The 21,282-nt window shown below is 45.2% G+C and overlaps 1 protein-coding gene across 17 annotated transcripts in view; it reads left to right on the plus strand.

Annotated features, from left to right (window-relative positions):
• SVIL (supervillin) overlaps positions 1-21,282 on the plus strand; it is a 230,723-nt gene that overhangs the window by 190,371 nt on the left and 19,070 nt on the right. For all 17 annotated transcript variants that reach the window (XM_078450304.2, XM_078450309.2, XM_078450306.2 and 14 more), the window contains 10 exons: positions 6,241-6,388; positions 8,505-8,594; positions 8,685-8,771; positions 10,035-10,212; positions 12,523-12,695; positions 14,247-14,402; positions 15,892-16,028; positions 16,603-16,750; positions 16,870-17,015; positions 18,617-18,792. In XM_078450304.2, coding sequence (XP_078306430.2) covers positions 6,241-6,388; positions 8,505-8,594; positions 8,685-8,771; positions 10,035-10,212; positions 12,523-12,695; positions 14,247-14,402; positions 15,892-16,028; positions 16,603-16,750; positions 16,870-17,015; positions 18,617-18,792 — 1,439 coding nt within the window. The remainder of the gene's footprint in view (positions 1-6,240; positions 6,389-8,504; positions 8,595-8,684; positions 8,772-10,034; positions 10,213-12,522; positions 12,696-14,246; positions 14,403-15,891; positions 16,029-16,602; positions 16,751-16,869; positions 17,016-18,616; positions 18,793-21,282) is intronic.

Below are 21,282 nucleotides of genomic sequence, written 5' to 3' on the forward strand. Positions count from 1 at the left end.
TGAAGGGCATCTTGGTGGCTTCCAAGTTTTGGCAATTATGAGTAAAGCTGCTATAAATATCCATACGCAGGTTTTTGCGTAGCTATAGATTTTCAACTCATCTGGGTCTCAAGGAGCACAGTTGCTGGATCATATGGTAAGAGTATGTTTAGTTTTGTGAGAAACTGCCAGATTGTCTTACAAAGTGGCTGTACCCAAGTTTGCATTCCCACCAGCGAAAAAAACCCCAGAGTTCCTGTTGCTGCACATCCTTCCCAGCACTTGCTCTTGTCAGTGTTCTGGATTTTGGCCATTCTGATGGGCGTGTGGTGGTATCTCACAGGTGTCTGAATTTGCAATGACATGTCCCAATGACATATGATTTGGAACACCTTTTCATATGCTTGTGTGCCACCCATAGATCTTCTTTGGTGAGATGTCTGTTCCGATCTTTGCCCGTCTTTTAATCGGTTGTTTTCTTATTGTTGAGTGTTAAGAGTTCTTTGTATATTTTTGGATGACATTTCTTTATCAGATGTGTCTTTTGAAGATATTTTTTCTCCGTCTGTGGCTTGTCTTCTCATTCTCTTGACAGTGGCTTTCACAGAGCAAAGGCTTTTTCATTTCAGTGAATTTCAGTTTATCAATTCTTTCATTAGTGTTACATCTAGAAAGTCATCGTTGAATTCAAGGTCATCTAGAGTTTTCTTCTATGTTATCTTCTACAAATTTTATAGTTTGGCATTTTACATTTAGATTTATGATTCATTTGAGTTAATTTTTGTGAAGGATGTAAAGTCTGTGTCTAGATTCTTTTTCTCTCTTTCTTTTTTTTTCTTTTTTTTTTTTTTTAGTTTCATGTGGATGTCCAGTTGTTCTAGAACCACTTGTTGAAAAGACTGTCTTATGTTCACTGTATTGCCTTGGACTTTTCACAGATTAGTTGAGTATATTTGTATGAATGTATTTCTGGGCTCTTTCCCTCCCCCCCCCCCCTTTTTTTTGAGAGAGAGAGAGATAGGGAGCAAGTGAGGAAAGGGCAGAGAAAGAGGGAGACAGAATCCCAAGCAGGCTCCATGCTGTCAGCAAAGAGCCCGATGTGGGGCTTGAACCCACAAACTGTGAGATCATAACCTGAGCCAAAGTCAAGAATCAGATGCTTATCAACTGAGCCACCCAGGTGGGATTGATCTATTTATCTGTTTGGTTTTTTCTTGATTACTGTAACTTTACAGTAAATCTTAAAATCAGGTAGGGTCAGTCCTCCAACTTCATTCTTCTCCTTCAATATTGTATTGGCTATTTTGGATCTTTTCCCTCTCCATATAAACTTTAGAATCAGTTCGTCAGAATCCACAAGGTGACTTGCTGGGATTTTTACTGAAATTGTACCAAATTGTAGGAAGAACTGGCATCTGTAAGAAGTTGGAAAGAACTCGCATCTTGACAATATTGCAGCTTCCAATCCATGAACATGGGATATCTCTCCATATATTTTTAAGTTTTAAGAAAAATGCCATTTACCACAGGTAGTTTATGTTTAATCACTTCAACATTAAAATAGGCTTAAAAATCTATATTTTTGTATCTTGACAACTTTCCCAGATAAATATTTTACGTACCAACCTTTTAGCATTAGCTTATCAGTGTTCTCTGAGACTCCTTTCCTCCTGCAGTCCTGGTATCTGTGTTCACTAATGCAGAGGCTCAGAAAAGAAAACAGAGCATTACAACAGCACACACGTTCTGTCTAAATGGACTGTTTGTCTCTTTGTTGGGCTTTAACACACATTTTCTTCTTCCTCACATGCCTCCCAACTGTACCAGAATAAGATTTCCCTGTATTCCCCTCCCTTCATCTTAGTCCCTGGTAGATGTGGCAAGACCACGTTATGGTTACTTTGAGGTCTAAGCCTAGTTGTGGTCTTTTTCATATTTTGTTCAGGCCACTTGAGGCTGCATGCACTAATGAGGTACTGAAATCACCAAAGGAGGGGGCAAAGTCATATTTCTTTTAACAGTACACAGAATTCGAAATGGTGATAGCATTTTTTAAAAGCAAGAAGTACTGATTTTTTACTTTGCCTTATTTTTACTACTTCATCTGTGCTCTTATAATTTCTTCCAACACTGTAGTTTAACTAGATGTGAATAAGATAAAAATTTAAAAGCCAGATCACAGTATTTCCTAACCATGAAGCTCTCTAATTGTGTTAATGGGAGAGTAGTAATCCTATTAAAGCGTGGTAGATCTGTTTCTTACCGTTATCACCTGTCAGCAACATGTGGGAAGATTTGTACTAGGCATTTTCAGTAGGTATACAGAATAGTGCCATAACCTGAAAACATTCTTGCAGATTGACTCTTTACATAATTTCAAGCAGTGTACTACCAAATCTCTGTCCATCCCTAAGACCTGCCTTGCTTCCCAACTGTTTTGCTTGTTACACTGCCTTCTATACACACACACACACACACACACACTGTTCCTTCCCCTCCCTGTCTCCATGTCAGGGCACCACCTTCATGAGATCTGCATTTGAAAGAGTGAAGGACAAGGCAAGTGGGCTTCTATTCCTTTTCTTCCCCAATTCTCTCACTATTCCAGCCAATCTACACAAGCCTGGAAAATGGTACAATACTTATTAGGATACAATACTACGCCCTTCTCTAAACAAGGAAAAAAACCTTAGAAGGGAAAACCAAGACAAGACAATAATGAAATTTAAAGCTAAAAAAGTAAATGGACAAAGATGTGTATCTTGTTTTCACATTTTGAGTTCAAAGTTTAATAGCAACTTTTGAGAAACTGTATTTTTTCAGTGAATCAATAAACTGTATACCCCATTAGAGCCATCTGAAGTCAGAAAAGCAAGTAGGGACCCTAAACCAATTTCACTAACTGGCAAAGTTAAAATAAAACTTTTAGAGAGGCAAAAGCTTTTACATTTAATCTTAATATTGAGAAGGGAGTGAAAAAAAATACTCCATAATAGAGATACGGCAAACTACTGGAAGCTTTAAGTCCTACAACAGCTGTATCATTCCAGGGCTCATATCCACCACGTTCTTCCAGAAGCTCCAGGGGAATCTGAGTGCTTTGGGAGATGGAGTTGTTGATTCGGGGATGCCATTTTTTTGAGTCATGAACCACACCCAGGACTTTGGAGATGTGTCACCAAGTTCACCAGAACTGGTGATATCTGGGTCTTTGGAGAAGCAAACTTTCTTGGTGCTTCATATGCTTTTCGAAATGCTTTAAGCCAAGTGCTATATTAATTTGATTAAAATCCATTCCTGAAACTTCATTTTCAAAGAAAACGTATTATCTTTTTTGAATTTTGACGAGGCCTTCCTGGCATAGTTTATTTAATAAGGGTATGTGATTGAGAGACTTCCTTGGAATGAGGGTCATCCCCCCAGTCATGAGTGGGAAAGTGAAGGAAAAGGCTTGTTAACTTTTGGATAATATTTTATTTGGATAAAATTTAAAACTGATAAAAAAAAAAAAAGTTACTGAGATAGGGCACTGTCATCTCCTTACCAAAGCCACCAACTGTTGGCACTTTCTGGCTGCCCCCACTCATGTCTCCTTTCCTCCCTCAACCCCAGCCCCCACTGCTGACTTCCTCCTGTCCCCTTCTGTCTCCTATACATATACATGATATAGATAGATGGATAGATAGATAGATAGATAGATAGATAGATAGATAGATAGATAGTTTGGGCTACCCTAACACTATATACTGAGTGGCTTATAAACAGAAATTGATTTCTCACAGTTCTGGAAGCTGAAAGTTCAAGATCAAGGTGTCAGTAGATTCAGTGTCTACTGAGAGCCCTCTCGCTGGTTCTTGGACGACCATCTGCTCCTCACATGGTGGCTGTCCTCACACGGTGGAAGGGGCAGGGGGGCTCTGTGGGGTGTCCTTTATAAGGGCATTACTCCTCTTCAGGAGGGCTCCACCTTCATGACCCAACTCCTCCCAAAGGCCTCACCTCCTAATACGTCACACGGGGGCTTAGGTTTCAATGTATGAGATTTGGGGGCATATACTCAGTCTGGCTTACTTCCATAACCACAGTAATGTGATCCAGATGAGGACATTCAACACTGATGCAATGTTTAATCCACAGCCCATTTCCAACTGTGTCCGTTCCCCCCCACCTTCCACCCCAACCATGTCCCTTTTAGTCCCCACCCCACCCCGTCTAGGATCCAAGCCAGGATCAGGCATTGCTTTTAGTTGTCCTATCTCTTCAGGAAAAGGGTGTGTGTGTGTGTTTTTTTTTAACCTAAATTACCAAGGATCTCAAAATCCCTTCTGGCAGTGATTGCTCTGTAGAAGACGTCTACAAAAGATTCACAAACTAGATGTTGGACAAGTCCATGTTCATGGCTGAAACCATATGTTGTCAGGGCAGATGTGGTTTTATGTACATCTTTTCTGGACAGGAGGGAAGGAACCCTCTCCTGCATCAGCCTCCATTATTCCAGTGTTTGAGGAGGATGAACTGTGCCCATCTCTGCTTTCTTGCTGAATGAATCTGGAAGTTATTTTCTGCTGGTCAGTTAACGGAAGCTAATTGGCCACAGTGGGATGGGCTGTGTGGAGGGACAGAATCTGACATACTGCCCCTCGGGGGTCTCCCGGTTTTCCCACAAGGGAAGAGTTGCTGGGGAGACTGCCAGCAGAGGCGAAGGCAAGCTTATCTGTAGCTTACAAGCAAAGGCCCCGGCAGGAAGGGCACACCTCGGGTCTGAGAAAAGGCTGAGGTGAAAGCAAATGCACAAAGCCAGGAGGCCACGCCAGTGTTAGAACCCCTGCCGTGGGAGCCATCCTGGGGCGGACAGCCAGCGAGGGAAGCTCCTTCTGCTTGGGAGGAGGCTTTTCCTCTCTGCCCTCCTCAACACTTGCTCCCACAGCACCTGCCCCTGCTTCTCTCCCCGGCCCATGCCCCCTGCCACTGGATACATTTCCAATTTTATCAAAACAAATTGTCAAAAAAATTTAAAAACACTTCTCTTGAACTTTCCCACTCATGATTTGCGCAAGGACCCTAATTCCAAGTCGCTCTCGGAGAGGGGTTTGGTAGTGAGAGGAGAGCACCACGGAGGAGGAGAAGGGAAAGCAAACTCTGTCCTACCACCACTGAAGGCCTCCCGCCCCAGTGTCCCCCACCACCATCATCCACACCCTCTGTCCCTGGCCAACCCCTTCCCCTGCACTGGCCCCGAGTGTCCTGAGCCCGGCCTCCCTCAGTCCCCCTAAGCCTCTTTCCCCCAGACCAAATGAGTTCAGTGGCTTAGAAACTGAAGAGGCAGGTGTCTTTCAGTTAGAAGCTTTTGAAAATATTTTTTAGGTGGAAATGTTTTTCTATATGTAGATTATGTCTATAGTACAATTTATCCTCAATGTCAGATATACGAGGGCCTAAAAGTCACTTTCATGGGCTGACCTGCCTAGCTGCCCATGTAACATAGTTGTCTCAGAAAAAGCATGCTGAGTTCCAGAAAACCCTCTTGTAGCATACTTTATTCCTAATCAGCTTTCTCTCCTTCATAATTGACCGTGTTCCTCATGAACTCAAGTGGATGAGATTTTCTGGATTGACCATGTGTTTTGTGACTATATACGGATAAAATTTCCTAATCAGCCAAGTTTAGCTAGGTGAAACATACCAACTTTATAATTGTTTTAATGTTTATTTTTGAGAGAGAGAGAGGGACACAGAGTGTGAGTGGGGGAAGGGCAGAGAGAGAGAGGGAGACACAGAATCCAAAGCAGGCTCCAGGCTCTGAACGGTCAGCACAGAGCCTGGTGCAGGGCTCAAACTCGTGAACCATGAGATCATGACCTGAGCCCAAGTCGGACGCTTAACCAACCAACTGAGCCACCTAGGCGGCCCAGAACAGAGCAACTTTAAAACCCTGGGAAATTCATGGCACGAAGACAGTCTATTTTTGTTGATTTTTCCCAAGTATCATTTTGGTGTTCCAGTATTCCAAACAAACGAGTGGGAAAAAGAAAAAAATCACAGTTTTAACCTAAATTTTCATTGTCCTTGATGGCGATCTCTGACCCAAGCTGGAAGTAGGGAAGCCAAACCTGTTTCCGATAGAACGGTGACAGACGTTTGTGGAGAGTGTAGCCCTCCTGTTTGTTTGCCTGACTTTCGGCTCACGCGATGCCACCTGCTAAGATTCACGTCTCTGTCATTTCCCTCTCCCCTTTCCTCCCCGGTACACTTTACAAACAGCGGGTCACAGAAAGTCGGGAGAGCCAGATGACTATCGAAGAGAGGAAGCACCTCATCACTGTGAGAGAAGAAGCCTGGAAGACCAAAGGCAAAGGAGCAGCCAACGACTCCACCCAGTTCACGGTGGCCGGCAGGATGGTGAAGAAAGGTCAGAGCGGGGGGAGGGATGGACATGCACCGCGTGGGCGCGTGGGTTCGGGTGTGCATCAACCCTCAGCTTATTCTCTGTGTTGAAGAGTCTCTTATGGTTTGCCTCCCTCTCTGTTTTAAACTATTTTTTCCCCTTCCCTTTCCCCTGTGGTCTCCTGTTAAGTTTCTCACATTCCACATCCTAGTGAAAACACGATATCTGTCTTTTCTCTGGCTGACTTATTGGTGTCATTTAAATTTACATGTCCTCCCTCCTAAGGAAAAACCCTGGTCTTTAGTTGGGATAGAGATGTCCCACTGCTAGGAGCTCTTGTGCGGCTGCCTAAACGGATGGCAGGGGGCGCCCCGATGGTGCAGAGGGCCAGGTTTCCAGGAGTTGGGGCCCCTCTGCTCCCTTCAGCGTTCGTGATCTCTGTGCTAAGGGACTCTTCCTCTCCTGTGCATCCTGTTAGTAGGTGATGGCGAGCTGCACCTGTACTGCCTGTGATACCAACTTTTACTTTATTATCTCTCAAGAACATTTGCTTCCTCGCTGATAGAAACCTGCGGCAGGTCGGGTTATTGAAGTAAATTTTTAAATTTTTATTGACATCATCAAGTAAATACAGGTACCTGCCGAGAAACACTTTTAGAATATCACCTAAGACTGAAACTTTAAAGTACATTGCAGTATTTTTCATTGAAAGTTTTATGCTGTTCCACATCCCTCTCCAGCTAACAGGAGGAAGGAGCAGAGCAATTCATTCATTCATTTTTCCTTGTAAGCGATAGGCACCTAGTTACGTATTCTCCAGATGCGGTTCTCTGAGGGGTGCTGAAAGGGCAATGTCATCTGATGATTTCATATTTATTACAAGCGAATACTGTGAACGTTCACATTTCAGTCTGTTCTCCGTAAATGCACTGGTTCCTTTCCTTATCAATCCCTTCTACCTAGGCGAGGAACAAAGTGCTCATCTTTGCCTTTATTTAAGGTTTCTTGTCCCAACCAGTTACCTTCTCTGTGCTGGAATCTCTTTCTTTCATCCTTTACACCATACACACACACACACACACACACACACACACACACACACACACACGCACACATATGTACATATATATATATATATATACATATATACACTATATATATGTATACTATACATATATACACACACATATGTACATATATATATATATACGTATATATATACGTTTATCTTGGAGCTAGTTATATATTTATATATTTTATATATATATATTTTTTTTTTTTTGAGCTAGAGTTAGAGTGGGGGAGGGGCAGAGAGAGAGAGAATCCTAAGCAGGCTCCATACTGCCAGTGCAGAGCCCAATGTGGGGCTTGAACTCACAAACCATGAGATCGTGACCTGAGCCGAAGTTGGATGCTTAACCGGCTGAGCCACCCAGGCGCCCCACCTTTACACTCTTAAAAGATTCCCCACTCTGCTCCTTGGTAAATAGATGTGAAAGCATATCGCTAGTTCCCAGCCACACCCCAGATGGATGTGACCCTTCAACAATCATAAATCAATTTAAGTGCAACCTCTTCTGTGTCTTTCTTCTAAAAGGTTAGCACTCCTTGGGCTATTGCTCAATAAAATCACACTCCGAAGGATGCCGCAAAGGCCACACTGCCCCCACCGCATCCCCGCCTGCGGGAAAACTCCAGTGTGAGGGGCCACGAGCCCACTACTGTGACACGGCCCATTCTCCACTTCTTCTATGGGACACGGTGCAGATATACTTCCTCTTGAACCACCTCCACCGCCTCAAAGGGGCTTCAGAACCCACCACTCCGTTTGTTCAAGTATATTCTGATGCCTCTTGTACACTCTTATTCCATTTACAGATTATGGGCATATGTTCTCACATGTCCTCATTGTAGTAGCTTCTCACCTATTATAGTCCCTAGAAACTATAAAGTTCTATCCACATTTGCAGTGGTCCTACATAGTCATGGCACCTGCCGAATGCACGCGTGCGTGCGCATTCGCACATGTGTGTACGTTCTAGAAGTTGTAAAATCTACATTGGGACTAATAGCCAGCAGGGTCCTGGGAATCTCCAGAAATGATCCAGAGATACTAAATCGCCCCTTTGATGTTCTACAGGTTTGGCATCACCCACTGCCATAACTCCAGTGGCATCTCCTATTTGCAATAAAACGAGGGGCACCACGCCAGTGTCTAAACCCTTGGAAGGTAAGTCACTGAGGTACCCAATTGTACCGGTGGGTCTCAGATCAGAAGAGTGCGAGTCGCAGCTCTCATGGATGGTTTCCGCTTGCCTAGATATCGAAGCCAGACCAGACATGCAGTTGGAATCAGACCTGAAGTTGGACAGACTGGAAACCTTTCTAAGAAGGCTGAATAACAAAGGTACATACCAGAAGCTGGAGGGAAGCTTCGGTTTTCATGCTTAGAGCACACTGTGGTGCAGATTTCAATGAGCAGCTAAGGAAACCTAAAAAACACCCCTGCTCCTCTCTCAAAATCTCCAAATCACAAATCTGATTGCTTCTTCTTCTCAGCTAAATTGTCTTCTTTCGAGTTGACTTCATCAATTAATAGCGAAAGCATGATCTTTCTTATCACGTTAAAAAGGAAGTCAAGAATGATTGGGTTACCAAGGTCTGTTTCATTTCATAATGTACTAGATTGGGGACCCCCAATAAGGTTGGCTTCTGAGTCTCAATCTTTGGGATGTCATCCAGTCAGGACTGTGAACTTGGTATGTGGCTCTTATACTTGAAAGCAGGCATTACACAAAATCGACATGATCTTAGGCCTGATGGAATTTAAATAGTATATATCAGTTTCTAATAATGTAGCAGCTGACATATCTTATTGCAAGTGATTTCTGCATAGATGTTGAATAAATATTTCAATACAGAAGTTCACGAAGTATACAAAGTAAAAGAATAATATGCAGAAATAGCCTCATCTCTTAATAAAAATGTCCAGTACTTGAAACTGATCAAATACTAAGCACTAGGAGTTACTACTATTGACAGTGACCCCCTAATAGGTTGGAAATAATACAGAAAAGCACTTTATACCAGAAACATAAAAGTGTAATGTAATAACTAAACTGGCAAGGCAAGACATTCAAACAACTCAAAGCTTACTATGTATCTGTGACTGTGATCTAGCCCAGGGGTCAGTAAACTAATCCAGCTTTCCACCTGTTTTTGTTCCTGAAGTTTTATTGGAATGAAAGCATGCTCATTTGTTCATGTATTGTCAGCAGTCACTTTTGCACAGCAGAGCCGATGCATGCAACACATCATATAGCCTCCCATGCAGAGCCAGAAATATTTACTACATGACCCTTTACAGAAAAAGTTTTTACCGATTCCTGATCTAGAATTAGGCCGAGGCTGGGTCTGCCTCCAGTAGCAAAAGGAACAAGTACCTGCCTCCTACCGCTCTCATGGTGCCAGCTGTTTTCAGACGAGAAGTCCTCTCACAACGAGTCCAATAAGGCCCAGGAAGCATCCACAGAGCCCTGGGCATCACTACCATGTTTCTCCACTCCTGGAACGTGGGTGGGGGGAATCATTTTTAAGCTATCGGGAGGCGTAGTTGGAGTAGTGTTTTTACACGAATCTGACGTCATTTATTTGCTGCACTTGTTCATAGTTGGTGGGATGCAGGAAACTGTACTCACGGTCACCGGCAAATCTGTTAAAGAGGTGATGAAGTTGGACGATGACGAAACCTTTGCCAGGTTTTACCGCAGCATGGACTACACTCTACCGAGAAGCCCCGTGGAGCTGGACGAGGACTTCGATGTCATTTTCGACCCTTACGCCCCTAAGTGAGTTATTTTAGTTTCTATCTTTCACCCACAGAGATCGGATTCCTACCTCGGCCTTCACACAGCACTTCCACGAGGGTCTTCTCTCACTGTATCTCCTTCTATGACTAGAACTCATTACAGCCAAATTGTTATTCTCCAGAGCCAGCCACGTGGCACCGTGGGGTAGGGAAAACACGGGCGCTCCAGAGCGAATGTGTGCCCACGCAGGAGATCTGGCATACACAGCGTGTGCCACACATGTTTGCTCTGGCCTGTTAAAAACAATGTCACTGGATTTGTTACATAGTTGGTTCTTGTTTTGCAGATTTTTAGATACTGCCCCCACCCCTCAATTTAGCAAAGATTTCTACACCTTTCACTTACTCCTCGCTCTGAAAAAATTTTGGATCACATGGGCTCAAACTAATACAACTAACTAGAACATCAGTAAAGCGTGTTATTTAACTTACAATAATTTATGAAATTAATAGGCCCGACAGTCTTCTCTCTGATGTCCAAGGGTCTCTTTTCAAACACAAGATCATGGCTAACCCACCTCAGGAAAGCAGGTATGGTGTTAGGATTCCTTCACTGCAGGTGCCAGAAAGAAGCCCAAGTCAAACTGACTGTGGCAAAAGAAAGGTGTGGAGGGATTTACGGGTTCACTCGCTGAAAAGGGCAGGTGTGAATTCGGGTTCCAGAGGCTCCTCAGAATGAAGTCTCTCTCTTTTCCATTTTCCGTGGGGCTGCTTTGCTCCAGCCAAGCTATCACCGCGTTGCAGGAGTTGCCCACCCCAGCTGTGGAATTTTTGGCTCCATGGCCACCCCAGCATAGGCTGCTTCTCTTCCCAGTTGTTCCTTCCAGCACAGGTTCCAGGCTTGATTTTCTAGGGTCTGAGCCCAGCCCTACAGCGGTCATTGTGGCCAAGGGACAGGAAGATGCCAAGTGCCCCAGAGCTGGTCTCTGGATGCCCTTCAGAGCCAGAGCCAGAGTCCAGGTACTCTTATCGGAAACTGGGGAGCATATATGCTGGCCAGGCTAAGCCCACAGCTACCGATCACATTTGTCTATTCCCCACAAATTGTCAGAGTGACAGTCTCTTCTAGAAGTCTGTGTGGTTATCCTACATTTTTCCTTAAGCTGCTCCTGATGCATTTGTTGCATATTTCCATTTTGTCAGTTTTTTTCTATCTTAAGAAAAAAATGAACAGGGGCACATGGGTGGTTCAGTAGTTGAGTCGACTCTTAATTTCAGCTCAGGTCACGATCTCACGGTTCATGGGTTCGAGCCCCATGTCGGGCTCTGCGCTGGCAGCGCGGAGCCTGCGTGGGATTCTCTCTCCCTCTCTCTTTGTCCCTCCCCCACTGATGCACACATCTGCGTTCTCTCTCTCTCTCTCTCAAAATAAATAAGCTTAAACATTTTTTTAAATGAAGAATTTTCCATTTCCCACCTTTAAATGATATTTTATGTATTTGCACACATGGCTATTTAACCATTTCTCATCTTCTCCCATCCCAAATGTCATTGCTTAAGTCATGATATGTAAACATATATACATCTATGTTTATGCACACACACACAGAGGACGATGTTATATATTATACGATAGCACAGAGACCGTGCAGTTGGAAGTCGAGAGCAGCAGCAGAATCTGTTAGGAAACCGTGTGACTGGCCCACCCACCTCCCCGTGTCTGCTCTGCCCCAGAGAGCTGAGTGTGTGTATGGCGGTTACAGTTGGTTTCGTGGACTTACTTTATTCCAACATACTCTTCAAAGTTGTGGTTATTTTTCAGAAAGGCACAAAGGGCTGAGAGGAGGCTAGTTAAGGGTGGGGGTTCATAAGGAAACTGGAAAACTGTTGTGTCAAGAGAAAGTTTAGTATGGAGGAAAGAGAATTAAGTCGAGAAGCAAGGGCTGGCTGTAAATTCCTGAAAGGCTCGCCAGGGACAGAAGTACATGTATGTAATATTCCAACAGGAGAATTAGGAAGAGTCCGTGGGTTTGATGAGGGTGGGGAAGAACTTCCCACCCTTCAGAGCCATCGAGTAATAGAATGAGTTGCCCCATGAGGCACCAGACGTGCCCCCAGGCAGAGACCACAGGGCGTGGTGTGGGGAGAGCCTCTGGGATTTTGGATCAATCCCCATCTCGAAGATTCTGTCTCCATGTCAGGGAATGGCGGGCAGGAGGGGGAGTTGTAAGACTTACAACAAAATCAGGAAGTGACATTGAAGAGACTGTCGCTTCGGGTCAGAGACCCCCAAATAAACCAGGTGTGGATGATACGCAGACCGAGGTCACAGCTCCACTTTGCTCCCCAGGTTGACCTCCTCTGTGGCCGAGCACAAGCGCGCAGTAAGGCCCAAGCGCCGGGTTCAGGCTTCCAAAAATCCCTTAAAAATGCTGGCAGCCAGAGAAGATCTCCTTCAGGAATACACGGAGCAGAGATTAAACGTTGCCTTCATGGAGTCAAAGCGGATGAAAGTAGAAAAGAGTGAGTATGTGAAACCACCACCCTACCCCTGCTTTGGAACTGGTGATTAGGTGATTTGAATCCTCTTTTTCTGCCTTGCTAAGGCCAATAATGTGCTCAAAAGACACTCGTCACATAAAAATGAGTAAGTTTGCACACACATGTGCTGTGCACACCTGCCTGGAATTTAAAGGCTTTTACCAGAAATTCTAACAGTGTGGAGCATCTGTTCCCTTGGTTAATTTAAATTATCCTGCTTGGTTGACTTTTCTTTCAAGAGATTGGAAAAGGACGTTTCTGGGCTTTGTAATTGAACCCATTTTCAGCTCTGCAGAGCCCAAACGTAGTCATTCCCCACTTAATCTTGCTCAAGAGCAAATCATTTGATCTCTCGCGAGAAAACATCCCAAACTGCTGCCTTTCCTAATCCTAGATTTTCATATTATTAAACGCATAAAACAATGCTTTCCAGATTGCTTCTGTCAGGAGCCTCGGAGCTGGGGATATGAGTTGGGTAGCGCCGGGGCTTGGGGGTGGAGGCAACAAATGGGAGGGAGGAGAGAGCTCCATGCTCTGCTTTGCTCAGCCTGGTAACATGGGCTTCCATAGTTCTGAAACAGTGGTTTTCTTGGTGGAGCTAATGGCATACACAGTCTTGCCAGTTTGAATATTCTCGCTATAATTGTTATTTTCCTTCAGCACTCATAAACCTACTTCCTGAAGTTTTTCTTAGAGACACAGTATTTACACAAAAAGGGTTGAGTCTTTTCGTTGTAACTGACTAAGAGAACATATGTCAAAACCGCGATGCCATACGAATTGTCAAGTAGCGCGAGAAAGAGCCTAATCCCAGCAAAACAATTTGCTGAATTTCTCTCTAGCACGTACACTTTTTTTTTTTTTTTAAACAATTGGTTAAAGAAATAAAGGCTTGCTGGCACAAACTTTAGGTACGTTTCCTCTACCTCCACTCTTGGGGGCTTGGGGATAGCTTTGTGACGATAGACACATGTCACGTACACATCTGTTGGTGCCATGGAAAACCCAGCATCTTGTTATTACAGTCTTAATCCTGGGGCGGAAGACCTCAGGAGACCAGCTAATTGGTCATTTTGCCTCCAGGAGAAAGATTAGGACTAAGCCATCCCTACAGAGTGCCTACGTATAGAGACTTTTGTTAAAATACATCTCGTGGTTTTCCTTGGGGTGCATTTGCATTAACATCTAAAGATTGTTAGGAGTTATAACAGCTTTCAGTGGAAGTGCAACACACGAGTCCAGCTCCTGATTTTATAGTACAGCAGTTGGTCCACGTTGTCTCTCAATTCTTGTCTCTCTGCAAGGCGAGGTGCGACGTGTGTCTACTCCAATACAGGGTTAAACCCTGGTACGGTGACTCAACACCGAACTGCATAGGCAGCCAAACCTGGGCACGTTCTCCCCCGTAGGATTAAGTTTCAAAGAGAAAGGTAGTTGGTTCTGAATCTCTGATTGTAAACATTGTCCTTTCACCTGCCCGTCTTGCTCCCCCGCGCCCCACCCCCACACTGTTTCCTTATTCAACCCTCCCAGTGTCCTCCAACTCCAACTTCTCAGAAGTCACCCTGGCAGGTTTAGCCAGTAAAGAAAACTTCAGCAACGTCAGCCTGCGGAGCGTCAACCTGACCGAACAGAATTCCAACAACAGCGCGGTGCCCTACAAGAAGCTGATGCTGTTACAGATTAAAGGTATTTAAAAGCACCACGGAGGAGGGGTGCCTGGGTGGCTCAGTTGGTTGAGCGTCTGGCTTCAGCTCAGGTCATGATCTCACAGTTCGTGAGTTAGAGCCCCGCTTCAGGCTCTGTGCTGACAGCTCGGAGCCTGGAGCCTGCTTCAGATTCCGTGTCTACCTCTCTCTCTGCTCCTCCCCTGCTCACACTTTGTCTGTCTCTCTCAAAAATAAATAAAGGTTTAAAAAAATTAAAAAATCACTTTAAAAAAAATAAATGAGATAAAAGCAGCACAGAGGAATCGCATGTTGACCAGGGGTTTTAGTCTGGTGACGTCAGAAGTCCTGACTGTGAGCAGAAGAGAACGTATGCTCTTTGAGGTCCTCAAGATCCCTTGAGGTGGGAGATACTCTGTCCACTGAGACTTCGAGAGGTTAGTGACCTGATTGGGGTCACAGCCGCCGTCGAGTAGCAGGGCTGGATTTGCCCCCAGGTCTCTCCCATTCTAGAAGCTCAGCTTCCGCTGCTGCCTCCCCTAGCCCCGTGAGCCCCGCCTCCACACTGTCATGAAGTTCCAGATGCCCCCTCAGCCTTCGTGGTGGCTCTCTCCACTCAGTTCTCCTGGCTGAGGTAAGTGAGGTCAGTGTGGGCCAGAAGGAGAGACACAGGTTCTTGGAGAAGGAATCCAGGGACAGCAGAGGCAAGTGAAGGCGACCAGGATTCCACTCCAACACCCCCTCTGTCACTGGCAAGGGAGACAACCAGAGAAGCTGTAGGCTAGGAGGAGGGACGAGTGACAACTGCTAATCAGTGAGGGGAGGATGGACGAAATATCCTTCACTGGGGGTGTCCCGTGTGTTTCTGCACCGGCCTTTTCAGTGCATTTGGAGGATGTGCCACAAGCACAAATAACCCTCTTTTCCCAAGTTCTGAGACTTGCACTGTCTCAGACTTGCACTGTCCCAGAGACAGCACTGTCTGTATGACTGTGGAAAGGTCTAAATCAACGGCCACTCAGGAGAAGGTGTGGAAAGCAGCACAAAGCAGTGCTTCCCTCCTAGCTGATCCCCGCTAAGACTGCCCTCGGTGTGGCATGAAAGCCCCCAGGAGGAAGATGCTATGTGAAGGCATGTCCTCACCTGCAGCACGGCTGGCAGAGGGTATGAAATGTAGGAGGTGGGCCACGCCGAGAGAAAGAGACGGGGAGAGGAGTTACAGAGGGAAAAGGAACATGTTTGCTAACTTTCCTGGAGGAGGGAACTTGATTAATCCACACACGTGCTGTAAAAGGACGCCAGCGGGTGTCCTAACACTGGCAAGGGAGAGTGACCTCGAAGGCCAACATTCGAAACCCCCTTCCACCAGCCCGCATCACGGAACTGGTATTGGTAGACAAGAGTCTTTAGAATTGCAAAAGTCTGTAGCAGAGGTGCTTCCTGGTCCTTCCTGTGTCTTGGAGAGGTCTCCTGTCTGGGAAGATGGTGACTCTTTGCCTCCCGCCTTACAGGAAGAAGACACGTCCAGACACGACTGGTTGAACCTCGAGCTTCGTCGCTCAACAGCGGGGACTGCTTCCTCCTGCTCTCTCCCCATCACTGCTTCCTGTGGGTAGGAGAGTTTGCAAATGTCATAGAAAAGGCAAAGGTTGGTATCTGAAAAGTAAAAACTGTTCTGTTAAGCATCTCCTTTGCACGCCTGATAGAATGTTCCACAGTTGCTAGATCATTACAAGGGCTTCTCAGATGCGAAATCGAGTGAGAAGGGATGGGTAGTATTTCTTTTGCTGAATGTCTCTCAAAGAAGTAATCATTAGGTACTTGCTTGAGTGGGATGTTTTGGAAGGATTCTGGCCCTTCTCTCCAGATTTTAAGTCCTATTCCGTGTGAAAGGAACTGGTGTATCACTTCAAAGCTGTTTGTCCCAGGTATCTGTGAAGTGCTACCTCAGACTTACTGAATGAGCATCTCCTGGGGAGAAGCCCAGAGAATGGGGATTTATCAAAAACTCCACAAGCCATCTCTTAGATTTGAAAACAAAGAGCTGTTGCTCTAGAGAATTGTACCCCCCTTATGTTTTCTCCACCTTGCCGAAAATAGCCAACAACCAGAGCCTGCAGCCCCTGTGGTCACCTGGTTTTCCTCGCAGACCCACCATTTCTCCCTTCCCCCCTAGCCACAGGCTTGTCTACCCAGGTAACTGTGTTCCTCCTTTTTTCCAGGCCTCAGAACTTGCGGGCTTAATTCAGACAAAGAGGGAACTTGGTTGTAGAGCTACTTATATCCAAACTATCGAAGAAGGAATTAATACACACACTCATGCAGCCAAAGACTTCTGGAAGCTTCTGGGTGGCCAAACCAGTTACCAGTGTAAGAGTTTACTGTATTTCAGAGAATCACGAGACTTTTCTTCCCCCCTACTTCGTTCTTCTAAACCAGCCACTTTTCAGTGTAAAATGTCAGACTGTCTTATCGTTCTCCTCCCAAAGCCGCCGGAGACCCAAAAGAAGACGAACTTTATGAGACAGCCATAATTGAAACAAACTGCATTTACCGTCTGATGGATGACAAACTTGTTCCTGATGACGACTACTGGGGGAAAATTCCAAAGTGCTCCCTTCTACAGTCAAAAGAGGTACAGTGCCCGGGCACCACCCTCACTGAGAAACCCTTTGCACGGGGCTGCCCAATAAAACAGATAGTAAGCGCCCGATATGCGCTGGCCAGTGTTAGTGCCTGTTGTTGAACAGTGACATTTATTTATTTATTTTTAAGTTTTTATTTATTTATTTTGAGAGACAGCACACAAGTCAGGGAGGGGCAGAGAGAGGGAGGAAGAATCCCAGGCAGGATCCGTGCTGTCAGCACAGAGCCCGGATGCGACGCTTGAACTCACGAACCCTGGGATCGTGACCTGAGCCGAAATAAGAGGCGCTTAACTGACTGAGCTACCCAGGCGCCCTGAACAGTGGCATATTTTTAAGGGATATTTACTTGTGAATTCAAACCCTTGCTGCCATGTTAAATACAAATATAGAATTCAGAATATTGTTCAGAGGGGTCATGGATCGTTGAAGCCTTTTCTGTTTTAGGCAAAATGTAATTTTTTTTCCTTTTTTTTCATATTTTCTTTTTGTATTTTTTTCCTTTTGTGTCTGTATGAGGTGCTGGATGTTAACTTATTGTGGTGATCATTTCACAGTTTATATAAGTCAAGTCATTATGCCTTATACCTTAAACTTATGCTGTGCCATATGTCAATTATATCTCAATATAAACAGGGAATAAAATGTAAATACTCCTTAGCCCTATCTCTTGCTTTTCTATGAACATTATATTTTTGCAGTCTTGAAGTTTCAGGAATAACAGATGCATGTATATATAATTTGGGTTTGCCAAGTGATGTACTAGATTTTTTCTCTCACGCTGGGAAATATTTACTAAGTACATACATCGTCATTACCCTTCTGTATTGCACATGTTGAGAAAAAAGTGGAAGACACAAGAGAACCTTAAGTTTCATTGAATAGAGGAGTACTAGAAAGGATGTAATCCAGACCTAGATGGAGTGTGTGATACATATGGGCATTTAAATGAGAACAAAAATCACAGGGAAGAAATAATCAGGAGTAGTTTTAAAGAGAAGGTGAAATTGAGCCTGGATGGGAGTTGAGTAGGATTTGGATGGCTGGACATGAAGGAAGAAATTATTCTAGGAAGAAAGAATAGAATAAACCAACGGCATGGAAATAAGAAATAGCATTACATTCACGTATTCATTCAGCAAACACTTCGTAAATCCCTACTGTAAACATAAATATGATATGGTCTCTCCCTTTGAGGGTGTTGGAACTGAACAGAGGAGAGAAGACCTCACTGGTCCTCAGCGCCTGGCATGTGAGAAGACCTGTATATATGCTAAGTGAATGAATGAACAAAGGAGGGAGACAAGGAAGAAGAAAAGAAGACAGGAAGTCATAGCCAAATAACTGTTTTTATGAATGAGGGGTGTTACAGAGTTGGAGAGTTCAGGACAAGGTGGAAATCCCACCTGCAGGGTAGAGACTAGGGGAGCAGGGCAGAGCCAGCTGGTCCACCCCTGGATCTTTTTATGTTTGCACTGATGGCTCCATTAGGGTTTGTATCCTCACCCGCTCAACTCAGTGTCCGCAGAGACCGTGGTTCACCTGGAGCATGGCTTTGGCATTAACTCCATCTTCTGTGCCGTTTCCCCAGGTACTGGTGTTTGATTTCGGTAGTGAAGTGTACGTGTGGCATGGAAAAGAAGTCACGTTAGCACAACGGAAAATAGCTTTCCAGCTGGCAAAGCATTTATGGAATGGCACCTTTGATTACGAGAACTGTGACATCAACCCCCTGGACCCTGGAGAGTGCAATCCGCTTATTCCCAGGTATTCCGGGCATCTGCTGATGGTGGGGAAGGGCCAGGGGATTCCCACTGTGCTCACCTACTGTGGCTCTCCAAAGGCTTTCCTTTTCATAACTGACTGCAGGCGGTACCCTGTATATTCACAAAAAGAGCATTTGTTTTAGCTCTCGCCTAACTGCAACAGAAATATGGACGCTGCATTCTAGTCTGTGTCTGGAGGCACGCAGATTGTTCCACCTGCAGTCTTCCAGGTGCTGCCCTGGCAGATGAGTAGCAATTGTTTAAGCAAATTACATGCTGATCTGAAAAGCTTCCCAGGATCTGGAATTCAGCCATGGATCTGAAGGGGCAAAAGCAACATTTTTCCTTCTCATTTCACACCTTTCCAGCGTAGCTTCCACGATTTGCCATTTGTTTGGCAGTAGATGATGTTTATGCCTTTTGGGGGACAGAGAGTGAGGGGGAAGGTGTTGTACTGAAATAATGACTGTAGTTTTAATATTTCCTACAGTGTACTGGACTATTTTAAAAAAGTAATTTTGGGGATGCCTGGGTGGCTTAGTGGGTTAAGCGTCCAACTTCAGCTCAGGTCATGATCTCATGGCTCCTGAGTTCGAGCCCCTCGTCGGTGCAGAGCCTGCTTCAGATCCTCTGTCCCCGCCTCTCTCTGCCCCTCCCCCGCTCACACTCTCTCAAAAATAAACAAACATTAAAAAAAAATAATTTTGGCAAATCAGCAGAATATGCACAAACTCTAAGAAACACAATCATAAGAAAAATAATTCTTATATGCCAAGGGCTGTTGTTTTTCTTTACTACCGGCGGGGGGGGGGGGGTGGGGGGAGTGCTTTTAAATTATGTGTGCCGTATAATTGGTGGCACATCTATTTCTAACCTAACAGCAGAGAGCAAACATTGGGTATCATGCAGCTGGGTCTTAATATTTTGCATTGATCTAGTCTACCAGTTGCAACTTCCCCACCTAGTTTTCTTTTAAAATCAAATATTGATTTTATTATTATAAAAACAATAAAAAATTATGTCAACGTAGATGAAGTTTTCAAATCCGTTTTAACGAAATGCACATTTAACGTCAAAGTAGTCCTGTAACAACTGGTGTTTAAAGGAATGAAGCCAAGGTGGAAAAGAGTATTTTATTTGATGTACTAAAAGAAACAATAACGCCAAAGCACAAAATCCATATGATAGATAACATATATAGCAGTGAGATAATCACAGATGTGGGAGTAGATGAGTCAGCGCCTAACCCACTGGTTTTCAACATGTCCCAGATCAGAATCGCCCAAGGAGCTTTACAAAAATGTACGCGCCAGGCCCAGCCCCAAAGATGTGTTCTCAGTTCACGTGGGGTGGGGCTTGTATGTCAGTAGGTCTTAAGAGCTCCTCAAGGGTTGTAAGGTACAGCCAAGATTAAGCACCCAGCCCTTCCTTAGCAGAGGAGGAGGCAGGAAGAAGCTCACCCCCTGGAGCTCTCAGCTTCCCCTTTACCCTGCAACCCACCGCCTCCCCTGCTTGCTCAACTCCCACCAGAAAGAATCCATGTCTAAAGCTGAAAGCAAGTGCTGTCTATAGACATCCTAGCAAGTCTGCAGAGTGGACTCCATACCAAAGATGGTCATTCAGACATTTGCTGTTAAAGGCCACAGCCTTGCAAGGGAGTCCTGAATCCTCCTTAGTTGCCGGTACTTGGTTCCTAGAGTCCCGCGAGAGTACGAGGTGGGGGTGTTAGAATGCCGTGGCCTCCCCCGGGCGGTCTCCCTCCGAACGGGCCCTCTCCTTGATGTGCCGTGGGGGTGACTTCAGAAGCCGTAGTCGTGACGAGACAGGAAGTGATGGGCAGGGGCGGCAGCAGGCCCCAGAAGCACTGCTCATCAGGCTCGCGGGGTATATGCAGCCCGGTCTCCGTTCGCAGCCAAAGAGCGATTTGGAAGGATGGGCGATACCTGCGCGAACCCGCTTCAGCGTGTATTTATTTCCTCAACCCTGCCTTCCTCTGCCTGATCAGCGTTCCAAGCAGTTTCAAATTCTGAAATCCTGAGGCCGTAGCAGGAGGCCTCCAGGTTGGGCTGTGCCACTTCCTGTTCTGTGTCCTCGTGCTTTCCCTTCCCGCTGTCGTGTCTGGTGGCCTAGAAATGAGTATGTGGAAATTCACTTTATGCTCTATGAAAGTATGCTCATTGTAGTAACGGAGGAGAATTTCCTCTGCTCCCGGAGACCGGAGAGCTTCGTTGTAAGAGGACTTAACAGAGAATTCAGGGTGAGCTGTGCCTTCCTCCCGTCCATTCGCTAATGAGACAGAAAATTGGGGAGCCCTTGCAGGCGACCCTGAGCACATGACACAGGCAAGGAAGCCATGTGTGTGGCTCCTGCCTTTTCCCAGCTCCCAGTCTGGTGTGCTGCCCCCAGGGGATCCCAAACGCAAGAATCTGCTAGTATGAAAGGAAAGTCCAGACCTGACACGATTCACCCCACATTCAGGAGCATCGATTCC

Source organism: Panthera onca, chromosome B4 (assembly GCF_046562875.1).
Source record: "Panthera onca isolate mPanOnc1 chromosome B4, mPanOnc1 haplotype 2, whole genome shotgun sequence".
NCBI lineage: Eukaryota > Metazoa > Chordata > Mammalia > Carnivora > Felidae > Panthera > Panthera onca.